This window comes from Thalassophryne amazonica, chromosome 5 (genome assembly GCF_902500255.1).
Source record: "Thalassophryne amazonica chromosome 5, fThaAma1.1, whole genome shotgun sequence".
Taxonomy (NCBI): Eukaryota; Metazoa; Chordata; class Actinopteri; order Batrachoidiformes; family Batrachoididae; genus Thalassophryne; species Thalassophryne amazonica.
This window is the reverse complement of record NC_047107.1, coordinates 129791709-129808359: the sequence shown is the minus strand read 5'-3', so window position 1 is coordinate 129808359 and position 16651 is coordinate 129791709. Positions and strand designations below refer to the sequence as shown.

At 42.9% G+C, this 16651-nt stretch overlaps 1 protein-coding gene and 1 long non-coding RNA gene across 4 annotated transcripts in view; one reads left to right on the top strand and one right to left on the bottom strand.

Annotated features, from left to right (window-relative positions):
• LOC117511346 overlaps positions 1 to 16651 on the top strand; it is a 42788-nt gene that overhangs the window by 6349 nt on the left and 19788 nt on the right. The window lies entirely within an intron of this gene.
• The window catches only part of ppiaa (peptidylprolyl isomerase Aa (cyclophilin A)), a 42639-nt gene that overhangs the window by 15283 nt on the left and 10705 nt on the right, over positions 1 to 16651 (bottom strand). Inside the window, exons 2-4 of one of the 3 annotated variants that reach the window (XM_034171381.1) lie at positions 15267 to 15386; positions 8800 to 8972; positions 8491 to 8732 (exon numbers count right to left, since the gene is read on the bottom strand). The exons of 1 other annotated variant lie outside the window; for it this stretch is intronic. In XM_034171381.1, coding sequence (XP_034027272.1) covers positions 8600 to 8732; positions 8800 to 8972; positions 15267 to 15386 — 426 coding nt within the window. In that variant the 3' untranslated portion in view covers positions 8491 to 8599. Of the gene's footprint in view, positions 1 to 8490; positions 8733 to 8799; positions 8973 to 14521; positions 14711 to 14787; positions 14961 to 15266; positions 15387 to 16651 lie in introns of those variants that run through there. One more of the 3 variants, XM_034171380.1, reaches the window with a different exon arrangement.

The window sequence follows — 16651 nt, the reverse complement described above, 5'->3', positions numbered from 1 at the left end:
CCACATCATCCAGCCTTTTCTCTCGCTCATTTTCTTCATTCACCAGCTCCGCAAAATATTCCCTCCACCTTCTCAGCACACACTCCTCTCTTGTCAGCACATTACCATGTGCATCTTTTGCCACCCTAACCTGCTGCACATCCTTTCCAGCTCTGTCCCTTTGTCTGGCCAATCGGTACAAGTCCTTTTCTCCTTTACTATTCAACTTCTTGTACAGCTCGCAATATGCCTTTTCCTTCGCTTTTGCCACTTGTCTTTTTACCTTATGCCACATCTACTTGTACGCCTGTGTACTTCATCTCTCCGACTATCCCAAAAATTTTCGCCAACCTCTTTCTCCTATGCTTTCCTGGACCTCTTCATTCCACCACTAAGTCTCCTTGTCTTCCTTCCACTGTCCAGATGTCATACCCAGTACTGTCCTAGCTGTCTCCCTCACCACATCTGCAGTACTTTTCCAGTTGTCCAAAATTGCTTTCCCTCCAACCAGTGCTTCTCTCACCTGCTCGCTAAATTTCACACAACAGTCTTCCTCCTTCAGCTTCCACCATCTGATCCTTTGTTGAGCTCTCACTCTCTTCTTCTTCTTCACCTCTAAAGTCATCCTACAGACAACCATCCTATGCTGTCTAGTGACACTCTCTCCTGCTACCACCTTACAGTCTGATTTCTTTTAGCTGCATCTCCTATAAAGAATGTAGTCCACCTGTGTGCACCTTCCTCCACTCTTATATGTTACCCTGTGCTCCTCCCTTTTCTTAAAGTAGGTATTCACCACAGCCATTTCCACTTAAATATATCATATAGCAGACAAACACACTGATATTTGAGAAGTGAAATGAAGTACACACACATACATACAGTGTTCAGAATAATAGTAGTGTTATGTGACTAAAAAGATTAATCCAGGTTTTGAGTATATTTCTTATTGTTACATGGGAAACAAGGTACCAGATTCAGTAGATTCTCACAAATCCAACAAGACCAAGCATTCATGATATGCACACTCTTAAGACTATGAAATTGGGCTATTAGTAAAAAAAAAAAAGTAAAAAAGGGGGTGTTCACAATAATAGTAGTGTGGCATTCAGTCAGTGAGTTCGTCAGTTTTGTGGAACAAACAGGTGTGAATCAGGTGTCCCCTATTTAAGGATGAAGCCAGCACCTGTTGAACATGCTTTTCTCTTTGAAAGCCTGAGGAAAATGGGACGTTCAAGACATTGTTCAGAAGAATCAATCAATTCAATCAATTTTATTTATATAGCGCCAAATCACAACAAACAGTTGCCCCAAGGCGCTTTATATTCAATCAATCAATCAATCAATTTTATTTATATAGCGCCAAATCACAACAAACAGTTGCCCCAAGGCGCTTTATATTGTAAGGCAAGGCCATACAATAATTATGTAAAACCCCAACGGTCAAAACGACCCCCTGTGAGCAAGCACTTGGCCACAGTGGGAAGGAAAAACTCCCTTTTAACAGGAAGAAACCTCCAGTAGAACCAGGCTCAGGGAGGGGCAGTCTTCTGCTGGGACTGGTTGGGGCTGAGGGAGAGAACCAGGAAAAAGACATGCTGTGGAGGGGAGCAGAGATCGATCACTAATGATTAAATGCAGAGTGGTGCATACAGAGCAAAAAGAGAAAGAAACACTCAGTGCATCATGGGAACCCCCCAGCAGTCTACGTCTATAGCAGCATAACTAAGGGATGGTTCAGGGTCACCTGATCCAGCCCTAACTATAAGCTTTAGCAAAAAGGAAAGTTTTAAGCCTAATCTTAAAAGTAGAGAGGGTTTCTGTCTCCCTGATCTGAATTGGGAGCTGGTTCCACAGGAGAGGAGCCTGAAAGCTGAAGGCTCTGCCTCCCATTCTACTCTTACAAACCCTAGGAACTACAAGTAAGCCTGCAGTCTGAGAGCGAAGCGCTCTATTGGGGTGATATGGTACTATGAGGTCCCTAAGATAAGATGGGACCTGATTATTCAAAACCTTATAAGTAAGAAGAAGAATTTTAAATTCTATTCTAGAGTTAACAGGAAGCCAATGAAGAGAGGCCAATATGGGTGAGATATGCTCTCTCCTTCTAGTCCCTGTCAGTACTCTAGCTGCAGCATTTTGAATTAACTGAAGGCTTTCAGGGAACTTTTAGGACAACCTGATAATAATGAATTACAATAGTCCAGCCTAGAGGAAATAAATGCATGAATTAGTTTTTCAGCATCACTCTGAGACAAGACCTTTCTAATTTTAGAGATATTGCGTAAATGCAAAAAAGCAGTCCTACATATTTGTTTAATATGCGCTTTGAATGACATATCCTGATCAAAAATGACTCCAAGATTTCTCACAGTATTACTAGAGGTCAGGGTAATGCCATCCAGAGTAAGGATCTGGTTAGACACCATGTTTCTAAGATTTGTGGGGCCAAGTACAATAACTTCAGTTTTATCTGAGTTTAAAAGCAGGAAATTAGAGGTCATCCATGTCTTTATGTCTGTAAGACAATCCTGCAGTTTAGCTAATTGGTGTGTGTCCTCTGGCTTCATGGATAGATAAAGCTGGGTATCATCTGCGTAACAATGAAAATTTAAGCAATACCGTCTAATAATAATATTGTAAGGCAAGGCCATACAATAATTACGTAAAAACCCCAACGGTCAAAACGACCCCCTGTGAGCAAGCACTTGGCGACAGTGGGAAGGAAAAACTCCCTTTTAACAGGAAGAAACCTCCAGCAGAACCAGCCTCAGGGAGGGGCAGTCTTCTGCTGGGACTGGTTGGGGCTGAGGGAGAGAACCAGAAAAAAAGACATGCTGTGCAGGGGAGCAGAGATCAATCACTAATGATTAAATGCAGAGTGGTGCATACAGAGCAAAAAGAGAAAGAAACACTCAGTGCATCATGGGAACCCCCCAGCAGTCTAAGTCTATAGCAGCATAACTAAGGGATGGTTCAGGGTCACCTGATCCAGCCCTAACTATAAGCTTTAGCAAAAAGGAAAGTTTTAAGCCTAATCTTAAAAGTAGAGAGGGTGTCTGTCTCCCTGATCTGAATTGGGAGCTGGTTCCACAGGAGAGGAGCCAGCGTAGTTTGATTAAAAAGTTGATTGGAGAGGGGAAAACTTATAGGCAGGTGCAAAAAATTATAGGCTGTTCATCTACAATGATCTCCAATGCTTTAAAATGGACAAAAAAAACAGAGACACGTGGAAGAAAACGGAAAACAACCATCAAAATGGATAGAAGAATAACCAGAATGGCAAAGGCTCACCCATTGATCAGCTCCAGTCAATCTCCAGAAAGAGAGAAGAGCACACACTACCTTCTTTTATAAGAAACACTCCCCTGCCCCAATTAGCTGCACTCATTAGCTGTGTGTGTGTGTGTGTGTGTGTGTGTGTGTGTGTGTGTGTGTGTGTGTGTGTGTGTGTGTGTGTGTGTGTGTGTGTGTGTGTGTGTGTACAGGGTGAACACACAAAAAATCTCTGGCTTCAAATATTTATAATATCAAAAGTCACATGAATAATTTTACAATTTTGAAGAAGAAGAATCTGCAAAAGAGAGAAAAACTTGTTTCTGCAACTGTTGACACAAAAATCGTAAAATAATTCTTGTGACTTTTGATATTATACATATTTGAAACAAAGGAGTGTTTTTGTGTTCACTCTGTATATAAATAGTAAGTCCCTTCGGCTGCTCCCTTGTTTGCACTTGGGGTCGCCACAGCAAATCCAAGGTGGATCTGCATGTTGAATTGGCACAAGTTTTACGCCGGATGCCCTTCCTGACGCAACTCCACATTACATGGAGAAATGTGGTAGGGGTGAGATTTGAACCCGGAACCTTCTGAACTGAAACCAAGCGCATTAACCACTTGGCCACCACCCCTGCGCACTCTGTATATATAAATCACATAGAGAATCAATATAATTCATACATACATGTGTGTGTATACATATACACATATATATATATATATATATATATATACACATACGAGGTCTGTCAATAAAGCAACGGTCCTTTTTATTTTTTTCAAAAACTATATGGATTTTATTCATATGTTTTTATGTCAGACATGCTTGAACCCTCGTGCGCATGCGTGAGTTTTTTCACGCCTGTCGGTGATGTCATTCGCCTGTGAGCACTCCTTGTGGGAGGAGTCGCCCAGCCCCTCGTCGGAATTCCTTTGTCTGAGAAGTTGCTGAGAGACTGGCGCGTTGTTTGATCAAAATTTTTTCTAAACCTGTGAGACACATCGAAGTGGACACGGTTCGAAAAATTAAGCTGGTTTTCAGTGAAAATTTTAACAGCTGATGAGAGATTTTGAGGTGATTCTGTCACTTTAAGGACTTTTCACGGTGTGAGACGTCGCTCAGCGCTCTCAGCCGCCGTCGTCAGCCTGTTTCAAGCTGAAAACCTCCACATTTCAGGCTCTATTGATCCAGGACATCGTGAGAGAACAGAGAAGTTTTTCCTGTGTCGGAGCGTCACGGCGGCTGTGTCCCGACGCGCGGACCCGTCCGCACGTCTTTCATTAAAAAAATCTCCTTTAACAGTGGAATATCTGGATAAAATGCTGAAACCGACTTCTTCTGAAACTTCTCTGTTCTCTCACGACGTCCTGGATCAATAGAGCCTGAAATGTGGAGGTTTTCAGCTTGAAACAGGCTGACGACGGCGCCTGAGAGCGCTGAGCGACGTCTCGCACCGTGAAAAGTCCTTAAAGCGACAGAATCACCTCAAAATCTCTCATCAGCTGTTAAAATTTTCACTGAAAACCAGCTTAATTTTTCGAACCGTGTCCACTTCAATGTGTCTCACAGGTTTAGAAAAAATTTTGATCAAACAACGGGCCAGTCTCTCAGCAACTTCTCAGACAAAGGAATTCCGACGAGGGGCTGGACGACTCCTCCCACAAGGAGTGCTCACAGGCGAATGACGTCACCGACAGGCGTGAAAAACTCACGCGTGCGCACGAGGGTTCAAGCATGTCTGACGTAAAAACATATGAATGAAATCCATATAGTTTTTGAAAAAAATAAAAAGGACCTATACTTTGACAGACCTCGTATATATCAGAAAATGATAATATATAAATAACATAGAATATAAATATACTTCATATCAGGTCAGAGAGAGTTTCAAGTCTGTACAAAGTAGAGAGAATAAAATGTAATGAAAATGTAAATTGTCACATTAACACAAGAACATGACGACGCCCCACCAAACCATATTTACACATGTACAAACCTGCTGCTGAACGTTTTTCCAGCTAAAAGCCCTGACAGAGGACTGTTTTGCAGAGCTTCTTTCTCCTGCTCCCTTTCTGCGGGTCAAGAGGTGAGTTTGGCAGCGTGGTGCAGAAAAACCTCCTGCTGGACCACGTGTGTGTGTGACTGACTGACACCTTTGGAGCTCCGCCCCCTGCAGCTCTCAGCACCTTATTATAATCACACATTATATTAATATAGTGCTTTACACAGTGCTAAAAGACAGTTTACAGATCAGAAAAAAATAAAGAACAAAGCAACTTTAATATAGAAACATCAAAATAAACAAGATTCTAAAAGCAAACCACTGCGTCTTAAGGTAGAATCACCACGATGACTGCTCCAAGATGGCGGCCGCATTTCCTGTGCCTCGCAATCACCTGTTCCTGCGCTTTTCAGTTCCTCGTCACAGCTGCAGTACAGCGCGCACACGTCCTCCAGTGCACAAATCGCGGAACTGCTCGTCTAAATGGACTGCATTTATGGAGCGCTTTACAATGATGTCTCACATTCATCCATATACACTCACAGCATGCGAGGCGCTCACAACACACCATCAGCAACTTGGGGATGAAGGATCTTGCCCAAGGGCCCTTAGTGATTTTCCAGTCAGGCTGGGGTTTGAATCGAGGACCTTTAACCACTCGACCATCACCTCCCCGGTCTTGTCTAAATTGTGATTTTATTACAAAAGTAAAAGAATAAAGGCGACAAACGAAGGAGGAGATTGGACAAACTGTTAGTCCAGCAGAAACGAGGAGCCAGAAAATATATCATTTAAAAACGGTGCAGTTTCAAGGAGTAGAAGTGGTGCCGTCGATACGTCACTCGAGCACGTGTAGCGGGTTGCACTCTCATCTGCGTTGTTTGTTGACTCCTCCCACTCACATGGGAGGCAGATGCCTGTCAGGCGGAGTGAGGCCGACACGCGCACAGCGACTCCTGCTGGCCTGTCACACACGCAGATAAATAAGTGACATCACCATGTGGTAAATTCTTCTTCTTGCAGATTCTCACGGTTATTTTCCTCTTTTCCTCCTCCTCTGCACATTTCTAAAATGATTTCTAAATGATGACTATGCTTCAGTCCATTTTGTCGATTGCTGCTCTGAAATTACGGAGTGTTTGGCAGGAAGCTGATTGTTTGGAGCCTTGTTAGGATGTTTCTACAGATGATCAGAGAATTTAAAGGGGAGCTGCTGTGGACAGTGTCATGAAAAAGCAGCAATTTTTGTTTATCTGTCAGACTACAGCACTCAGCAACATTCAACTGTACCTGCATTAATGGTAAATGTCCACCAGGTGGAGACATTGCTCCATTTCAAGAACATTGGGACACAATGGTATAGTAGTAGTTGAAAATCTGTCACATCTTCACTTAAATATCCTCACAAACCGCTTGATTGGACGAGTCATAACCTGCATCTGTCCAGGTCCAGCCGGGTTTTTCTCCACCGTCGTACGTGTAGGTGAGTTAGAGTCATGTGTCACCAGCACTAACTCTTACATTAGTCCAGATTTGGGTCAGAACCAAACCACGTTAAGGGCACCTTCACACATACTGCGAATTTGGTCAAATTGCACATTAAGTGCGCATGAAGCAGGAATCGTATGCAAACTGTGTAATTTCATAGCTGCCTCTAACGCCTCTACAGCTGTTGCTATAACTATTTGCACACACCAGCGGCTGAAAGACAGAGTGTGCGCTGTGAGAACCCATCGAACCCTCTTGCGGCAGGTGTTGCCAAATTCCAGATGACACACAGGAACATCTCACACCACTCGCATGACACTTAGAAAAAGTGTGGACATTTACACTCTTGGCTCGACAACAGACTGCAGATGATCACTGTCGCACTCACATGAAATTTGTCTAAGTGCCCCATGAGTGTGGCTTTGGTGTGTGCGCTGAACTGACAGGAGGTGTGGCTATGACAGAAGCAGCTGTGGGGATCTGTCATTCTGGACATCCCAGCTGGACAATACTGTTTGACGGACATGGACTAACAACTGACCACTGTGACGCGCATGTGTGTTTGCTGTCATTAAGTGGACATAAATAAAAACATATATCACTGTGGTGATGGGCTGCAGCAAGAGAGCGAGCGCGCACATGGACAGGTTGCCCCAGGATGGAACGGACAGTCAGATCCTAACATGCAGCAGGCAATCTGACTGTCACGTCAACCACGTGAGCTCTGTTCCACATGGCGCGGTGTCCTGCGGTGCCCCATCCACTAGACGCATTTCAGCAAGACGTGCGCAGGCCAGCAGGACATGCACCAGTAGATGTGGATGAATGAGACGAGCGAGCTGCTTCTCATTCATGTCATTTCATGACTGTACGTCAGTGACCATGAGTCATCTACAGAGGAACAGACAGATCATATTGCCCGCTTGATAAGAGGGATTTAATACAATGTGATGTTTTTATATGGTGCATCTTTTTATTTATTTATTTTAATACGTTCATGTGCTTCCTGATACGAGGCAGTGTTCAGCACTTTTTGTAGGACAGTGATGGTAGATCACTTGGTAACGTTTCTGACTGCAATCAGTGCTTTTGGAAGGTGCAGGTTTGAATCCCGTGGGTGACGTTTTTTTTTTTCCAGCACGATGCGTAACCACATCGCGCAGCTGCTGGTGAAAAGCTGCTGTTTCCGTGTCCACGGAACCGCCGCAGCATGTTTTTTTATTCATTTATTTTTTCTTCACACCAGCCACATGGTGCAGCTGGTGGCATTGTGTCCCCACGTGCATGAACCGTTGCACCAGCATTGTGCACACCTGCCCGTCGGTGCGATGTTTTGTGATGTGCACATACCAGCTGCTCTGACAGATGTCGCCCTGGAGTTGTACATATTCACACGTGTGAAGCGGCCTTTAGGACAAAAACTCTTTCAGAGAATTTGTATCATTTGAACCATAAGTTTGGTTTGAGCTCATTTCAACAAGACAGTTTGTTTTTCAGCTGTTCTTAATTTCATTACTGGTATAAACAAACAGTTTAGGGTCTTTTTATTTTTTTTAGTCCATGTAAACAATCACGTCATTTTATTCAAAGGACTAAAATCATTGAGCATCTTTGAAAACAACATAATTCAGTTATATAGTCAACATTTTATTGTCTTATTCATTTGTTTGAACAATGCAAAGTTTTAGACTTTTGTCTGAAAAACAAACATACAAAACGTGAAGGCAAAACATGATTTGATGTGAATAGAGGGGGGAGGGGCCAGGAGATCACATGATTCATCAGCAGGAATGTTGATGAGTAGGGCATGGGTGGGGCAGGGGTGGAGCTACAGACTGAGCACCGGGAGCTTAAAGCTGCCCGCAGTCGGCGACAACGATCTTTTTGGACGTTTTCCCGCTCTGACTGCCGTATGCTTCAACCCTCTTCACCACATCCATCCCCTCCACGATGGTCCCAAACACCACGTGCTTCCCGTCCAGCCTGCCGATAGAGAAAGTGTCAAAGCGCCACTACAGTGATTCTGTTTAAAGCTTGTTCCTGTCCTCACCATTCAGTCCTCACTGTGCAGATGAAGAACTGGGACCCGTTGGTGTTGGGTCCAGCATTGGCCATGGACAGGATCCCAGGTCCAGTGTGCTTCAGAACAAAGTTCTCATCTTCAAACTTGGTCCCGTAGATGGACTTTCCTCCTGTTCCATTGTGATTGGTGAAGTCTCCGCCCTGTGTGACAAACATCACAGCTGTTAAGATGCAGAGGTCACCAACACTGCTTCTGGTCACCAACACTGCCCCTGGTCACCACCTCACCTGCACAGTGCAAACCAGATGACAATCACACGGTGACCAGGTGTGCAGATCAGGTGCGCACCCTACTGCTCTGGTTAGGCCTGATTAGTGCCTGCTTGCTCCCGATTGGCTGAACAAGCCTGACAGCACAGAGATGAAGAACCACTAGAGAGGACATGTGTAGCTTAAGCTGCCATCTTGGTTCAGGAATTGGTTGGTGTTCATAATGTAAACAAAGCAACATGTTTGATGTTTACGTCACAAAAAGCAGCAGAAATGTTTGGGTGGACCTCACAACAAACTGTCAAGACTGTCCAGAGTGAGCCCCGCCTCTCGTCCAATGGCCGCTGAGATAGGCTCCACCCACCCACCCCATGACCCTTAACTGGGTTTACAAGCTGAATGAATTTGAGGGGCAGGATCTTGATCTTGTTTCTATTTATTATGTGGATCTTTTTAACAAATCAGAATTTTGGGAGAAAAAACTAAAAAATTTACTTGTGTTGAAGAGCAGGTGGCACCAAGTTAACCTGGTGTCAGTTCCATCAGTCACAGAATTCTGTTTTGAATGAGTGTGAATGCTGATACATTAGTGCGTCAAAAATACCACTCCGTCTTGCGCATTAAAATTGAGAAAAAAATGGAACCAATAACATACAAAGTGTTTCCTTTGAATTGTATCTATATTGTATATTGTATGTATATTTGTCATTCTTCACTTGTACAGTGGGGTAAAAAAAAAAAAAAGTATTTAGTCAGCCCGATTGTGCAAGTTCTCCTACTTAGAAAGATGAGAGAGGTCTGTAACTTCAATTATGAGACAAAATGAGAAAAAAAAAATCCAGGAAATCACATTGTAGGATTTTTAAAGAATTTATTTATAAATTATGGTGGAAAATAAGTATTTGGTCACCCAGAAACAAGCAAGATTTCTGGCTCTCACAGACCTGTAACTTCTTCTTTAAGAAGCTCTTCTGTCCTCCACCTGTTACCTGTATTAATGGCACCTGTTGGAACTCGTTATCTGTATAAAAGACACCTGTCCACAGCCTCAAACACTCAGACTCCAAACTCAACCATGGCCAAGATCAAAGAGCTGTCAAAGGACACCAGGAAGAAAATTGTAGATGTGCACCAGGCTGGGAAGAGTGAATCTACAATAGTGGAGCAGGTTGGTGTGAATAAATCAAATGTGGGAGCAATTGTAAGAAAATTGAAGGCATACAAGACCATTGATAATCTCCCTCGATCTGGGGCTCCACGCAAGATGTCATCCCGTGGAGTCAAAATGATCATGAGAACGGTGAACAAAAATCCCAGAACTACACAGAGGGACCTGATGAATGACCTGCAGAGAGCTGGGACCGAAGCAACAAAGGCTACACACTACGCAGAGACGGACTCTGTTAAGGGAAGAATGAACGTGGCCATGTATCGTGAGATTTTAAGCCAAAACCTCCTTCCATCAGTGAGAGCATTGAAGATGCAACGTGGCTGGGTCTTCCAGCATTACAATGATCCCAAACACACCACTCAGACAATGAAGGAGTGGCTCTGTAAAAAAGCATTTCAAGGTCCTGGAGTGGCCGAGCCAGTCTCCAGACCTCAACCCCATAGAAAATATGTTGAGGGAGTTGAAAGTCCGTGTTGCCCAGCGACAGCCCCAAAACATCACTGCTCTAGAGGAGATCTGCATGGAAGAATGGACCAAAATACCAGCTACAGTGTGTGCAAACCTGGTGAAGACTTACAGGAAACGTTTGACCTCTGTTACTGACAACAAAGATTATGTTACAAAGTATTGAGTTGAACTTTTGTTATTGACCAAATAATTATTTTCCACCACAATTTACAAATTCTTTAAAAATCCTACAATGTGATTTCCTGGATTTTTTTTTTTTCTCATTTTGTCTCATAGTTGAAGTGTACCTATGATGAAAATTACAGACCTCTCATCCTTCTAAGTAGGAGAACTTGCACAATCAAGGACTGACTAAATACTTTTTTGTACATTGCTTTAATAAAAGCATCAGTGAACTGGAACATGGACTCTCATGCTAACTCCAAAGTGCTACTCCACGCCTTTTTGACTTGTAAGTCATTTCCAACTATTCCTGTCCCACAAGGATTACTGGGTGAAGTGTGATCCTGAATGATATTTACATGGACGAGGCCTCAGCTCAGCACAGATTTTCAGCTGCATTGACACGATGTGTCCGACCATCTCCCTGTTCTGCCCAAAGAAAGTCCACTCATTCCAATGCAGGAATGTCAGAAAGCACCGTTCACTTAATGAGGCGAGATCTAGATGTGACAGACTGGACCCTTCTGTCCAGCTTATGATTCTGTTGTGTGGACGATCGTGGACATGTGCGATAAGCGCACTCCTCAAAAAACTCAAACCATTAACAGTCAGGATGTCATAAAACAACCCTGGATGACACCTGGTTTGATACAATCTTCCAAAATCAAGAACAGTTTGTTTCGTTTGCAGCTCTGAAAAAATAAATCAGACACATCATGTGCCAAATTTTTATATCAGAATTTATTTAACAGATGTAAACACCATGCAAAAGACTCATAGTACGTATAAGGAAAAGCTGCAGATATTCAAGTACATCATGTTCATCTACAGTAGTGTTCAGAATAATAGTAGTACTATGTGACTAAAAAGATGAATCCAATTATTGTTACATGGGAAACAAGGTACCAGTAGATTCAGTAGATTCTCACAAATCCAACAAGACCAAGCATTCATGATATGCACACTCTTAAGGCTATGAAATTGGGCTATTAGTAAAAAAGTAGAAAAGGGGGTGTTCACAATAATAGTAGCATCTGCTGTTGATGCTACAAACTCAAAACTATTATGTTCAAACTGCTTTTTTAGCAATCCTGTGAAACACTAAACTAGTATTTAGTTGTATAACCACAGTTTTTCATGATTTCTTCACATCTGCGAGGCATTAATGTTTTTGGTTTGGAACCAAGATTTTGCTCGTTTACTAGTGTGCTTGGGGTCATTATCTTGTTGAAACACCCATTTCAAGGGCAAGTCCTCCTCAGCATAAGGCAACATGACCTCTCTTGACATATCCAAACTGATCCATGATACCTGGTATGCGATATTGAGGCCCAACACCATAGTAGGAGAAACATGCCCATATCATGATGCTTGCACCACCATGCTTCACTGTCAACTGTGGCTTGAATTCAGAGTTTGGGGGTCGTCTCACAAACTGTCTGCGGCCCTTGGACCCCCCCCCCCCAAAAAACAATTTTACTCTCATCAGTCCACAAAATATTCCTCCATTTCTCTTTAGGCCAGTTGATGTGTTCTTTGGCAAATTGGAACCTCTTCTGCACGTCTTTTATTTAACAGAGGGACTTTGCGGGGATTCTTGCAAATAAATTAGCTTCACACAGGCGTCTTCTGTCACAGCACTTACAGGTAACTCCAGACTGTCTTTGATCATCCTGGAGCTGATCAATGGGTGAGCCTTTGCCATTCTGGTTATTCTTCTATCCATTTTGATGGTTGTTTTCCGTTTTCTTCCACGCGTCTGTTTTTTGTCCATTTTAAAGCACTGTAGATTATTGTAAATGAACAGCCTATAATTTTTGGCACCTGCATATAGGATTCAAAAGGAGTTTATTGTCATATGCATATAGGAACATGTTCCCTGCACAATGAAATGTGTTTACTGCATTTTTACCCATCCCAATTGCCAGTTAGGAGCAGAGGTCACCTTTTTTGGTGCCCGGGAACCCAGCTCCAGATGTGTATCCCTGCCCTAGGTCACGAGCAGGGCTGAGCAAACCTTGACCGGCCTCATGACACACTTAAATAACAACACACATAAGCCGATCCGGTACATGAACACATAAAAGCACATACAAGGAAAGAATTGGGAAAAGAAAAACCTCCATTGTTGCTGTGTTGAGCTCATGCAGCACCACTGGAGAGCAAAAAAAAAAAAAAAAAAAAAAAAAACAAACCCATAGCACAGAAAAAGTCATAACAAAAAACAAATCACAACAGACGACAGACGAGACTTGGATGTGTCCAGTGTCCAGACAGCCCGGAAGGCCGCACGTGAGGCGCCATCGACAGGCCTTATCTGTCCATCCTGGGCGGGATCCCAGTCCTGAATCAGTCCACCAGTCTCAAGGTCCCACAGTCAACATCTCAGGACAGGGAAGGGAGGGCGGGGGAGACGAGGCTATCAGGAGTGTTCCTCGGGTGGGGGGGGGGATTTTATCGCAGCGGCCTTGAAGGACAGCTGGTGTTTGGAAACCAAATAGATATCCAGATTAACAGACACATGGCAGATTCCACAGTCTGAAACTTCAGAGTGGCTCCCTAATACATCTGAATAGAGGAGATGTGGTCAGACAGACCAGACCTTAGAGTTTGTCTACAGGCTGACTGCCTCCACGCCACACTGACGGGCACTCATGAAGGAGCCTCAACAAAATACTTGTATATAAATGGACTAACCTCCAGAGCATTTTTTAAACTAGTCTGAAGACCCTGCAATTCATATAACAGAATTAAAGCACACAACAAATTGTTAAAGAATGCAATAGAAATACATTATACACAAAAACCCCAAATTAGAGACCTAATACATAACTACAGAAGAGTACAGTAATTTTAAAGGTTATCTGAAGTCTTACACGTTCACAGTATTTGTGTCATAAGGTCGTGGGATTGTTTCCCATCCTTTGTGTGGGGTTTACATGTTCTCCCTGTTAGCGTGTTTCCTCCCACAATCAAAAACATATTTAGGGTCTGCTCCTTTCTCTGCCCTTGAGCAAGACAGCACAGCTACATGTGGAGTTGGTTCCTGGGTGCCGGCACACTGCATCTAGTGGTTGGATTGTGTCTACCTGTAATTACGATGTTAAATGCAGAGGACAAGTTTTATTTTATGTACAATGACAAAGGCTCTTCTAGTCTTCAGATCCAAGTTTATGTATTTAGACTAAGTTATTTATGAATCTTGATCTTTGACAAGTTTCTAATTTATACAGCAGATCCAGTAAGATGTTCCGCATACGACCTGGAACTTTGTCCTGGGTGAGGTTTAGGTTGGGGCTGAACACTCAGCCAACTCCTGCTGCAATGCCTGGTCCCAGATCAAGTTTAAAAATGAGGAAAGGACACTGCACTTTGATATGAAACTTAGTTCTCTGCCAGATTTACATGTAGGGACACAGCAGCAGAAACAATCCAGGTACAGTGATCAAAACCCAGAGTTGAACTGAGGAGTAAAAACTGTAGTCAATGGATGAACAGCAGAGGACACTAAACATCTCCGTTATCAGGCAAAATTCATTTTATTTTCATATTGTCATAACAACAACAAAAACAAACAGTTGGGACTTTGTAAAATAGGATGCAAAAAGAAATTACAGCAAACTTAAATGCAGCCACGTGACTGTAAATGAACAGAAAAAAGGGGCATTAACCAGGAAGAGGGATGAAGGCTGATGGACAGGATGTGGGCGGGGTCAGAGTGAGAGCATCAGGAGCTTAAAGCTGCCCGCAGTCCGCGACGACGACCTTTTTGGATGTTTTGCCGCTCTGGCTGCCGTATGCTTCCACCTTCCTCACCACATCCATACCGTCAACCACGCTCCCGAAAACCACGTGTTTCCCGTCCAACCTGCAGACAGGAAGAGTCAGCGTCACCGTGTTCACACGAGCACAGTCTGCACTCACTCTACCAGCTGAAGTCCTCACCATGTAGTTTTGACCGTGCAGATGAAGAACTGGGACCCGTTTGTGTTCGGTCCGGCGTTGGCCATGGACAGGATCCCAGGTCCAGTGTGCTTCAGAGTGAAGTTCTCATCTCCGAACTTGTTTCCGTAGATTGACTTCCCTCCGGTTCCGTTGTGATTAGTGAAGTCTCCACCCTGTGTGACCAACATCAATCAATCAGCATGTTAGCTGGAGACACACCCACTATGTTGGCTGGTTGCAGCAGAACATCCTGCTCATCTGTTCACACAGCAGAGCTTCCATCACCCTGTTCCCAGGATCAACCCATCTCTAACCCACCTCCATTATTAACTCGTGTGTTTCCTCAACGTTCTGAGTTTCTCTTACAATGATCACAGCTGGACCCCACATACAGCTTCAGGACTTAAACTCATACTGTTACCGTGACATCCTTCTTTACCTACCGCTGTTAAACCCACACAGTCACCAGGCAAGCGTACCTGACACATGAAGTCTTTGATCACACGGTGGAAGCTGGACCCCTTGTAGCCGAAACCCTTCTCCCCGGTGCAGAGGGCACGGAAGTTCTCAGCAGTCTTTGGTACCACATCAGAACGGAGCTGCAGAAATAAAAACCATTACAGAGGAAATCCACCGTTACAGAGACTGTTTTAATTTCTTAAAAAAAAAAAAAAAAAAAAAAAAAAAAAAAAAAAAAAGATAAATTACATGCAACAGCTAGTTAGGGCCAAACCAACTATCGCTTTCACCTTTATCAATTTAGTACGATAGGCCTCAAACCCATAGATTAAACATCTCTGGTCATGTTTACATGTCTGAGTTCTATGATGTTTTTTTTTGTTGTTTTTAAAGAATCTGAGCCTCTGCTGTATCTGCACTTAGACAAGCTAAAGGAAATCTTTTGTGGCACTGAGACAGTCAGCAGTTTCCTGTGGGACATTTGACTACACGGCACATTTCAGCAATTCTGCATTTAAATTGAAGTTCTAGTGGACACTATGGAACTATGTGGGTGACTCAGTGCAGCCAAGGAATATTCATAGCACTTTACCCACATTTTATGTTGCAGCCTTATTCTAAAATGGATTAAATCCACCCCCCCTCCCCCCCACCCAATATTCTACTCACAACATGAAGTTTCTGAAATTTGCCAATTTATTTAAAAATAAAAACTAAGAAATCTCATGTACATAAGTACCGAGAAGGTGCGCTAATAAGTACATTAACTTCAACTAGAACAGTTAGCAACTCAGTTAGCATGTTAAACACCAGATAGACACTGCTATACAAACGTCAGTGCTTAAATAGCTGGTCATTTGCTTATCAAAAGAACAAACAATTGTTGATGGACCATTATAACAAACAGACAATGTTAAAGGGAACCAGAATGCGACCAGCAGCTCAATGTAATACAGAGGACCCCATAGCTGCCCAACAAGGTGCCTGGTGTAAAACACACACACACAGAATGTTCCTGCAGTACAACATTGATCTCAAAAACAACCCAGGCGATTGGGGGGGAGCGCACTATAGGGTTTTATAGCTCTAAAGTGTTATTGGCAAGCCCCATTTTAACCACTTTTGAGTGGTTTTTAGATGCATTGAAAGCAAGGACGAAAAAAAAAAAAAAAAAAAAAATATATATATATATATATATATATGTATATATATATATATAATAATAATGTAATATTTGTAAAACAAAAGTTCTTTTGAAATTGTCTGTCAAAGTCTAAATTGATTAAAAAACACTGAAAAGGTTAAAAACATTAATATTTGATGGGTCTCTGTGTGTGTGTGTGTGTAAAATAAACCTTAAACTTCTGAATGTGTCAACGGACATGGACAATCTGGATTATTTTAA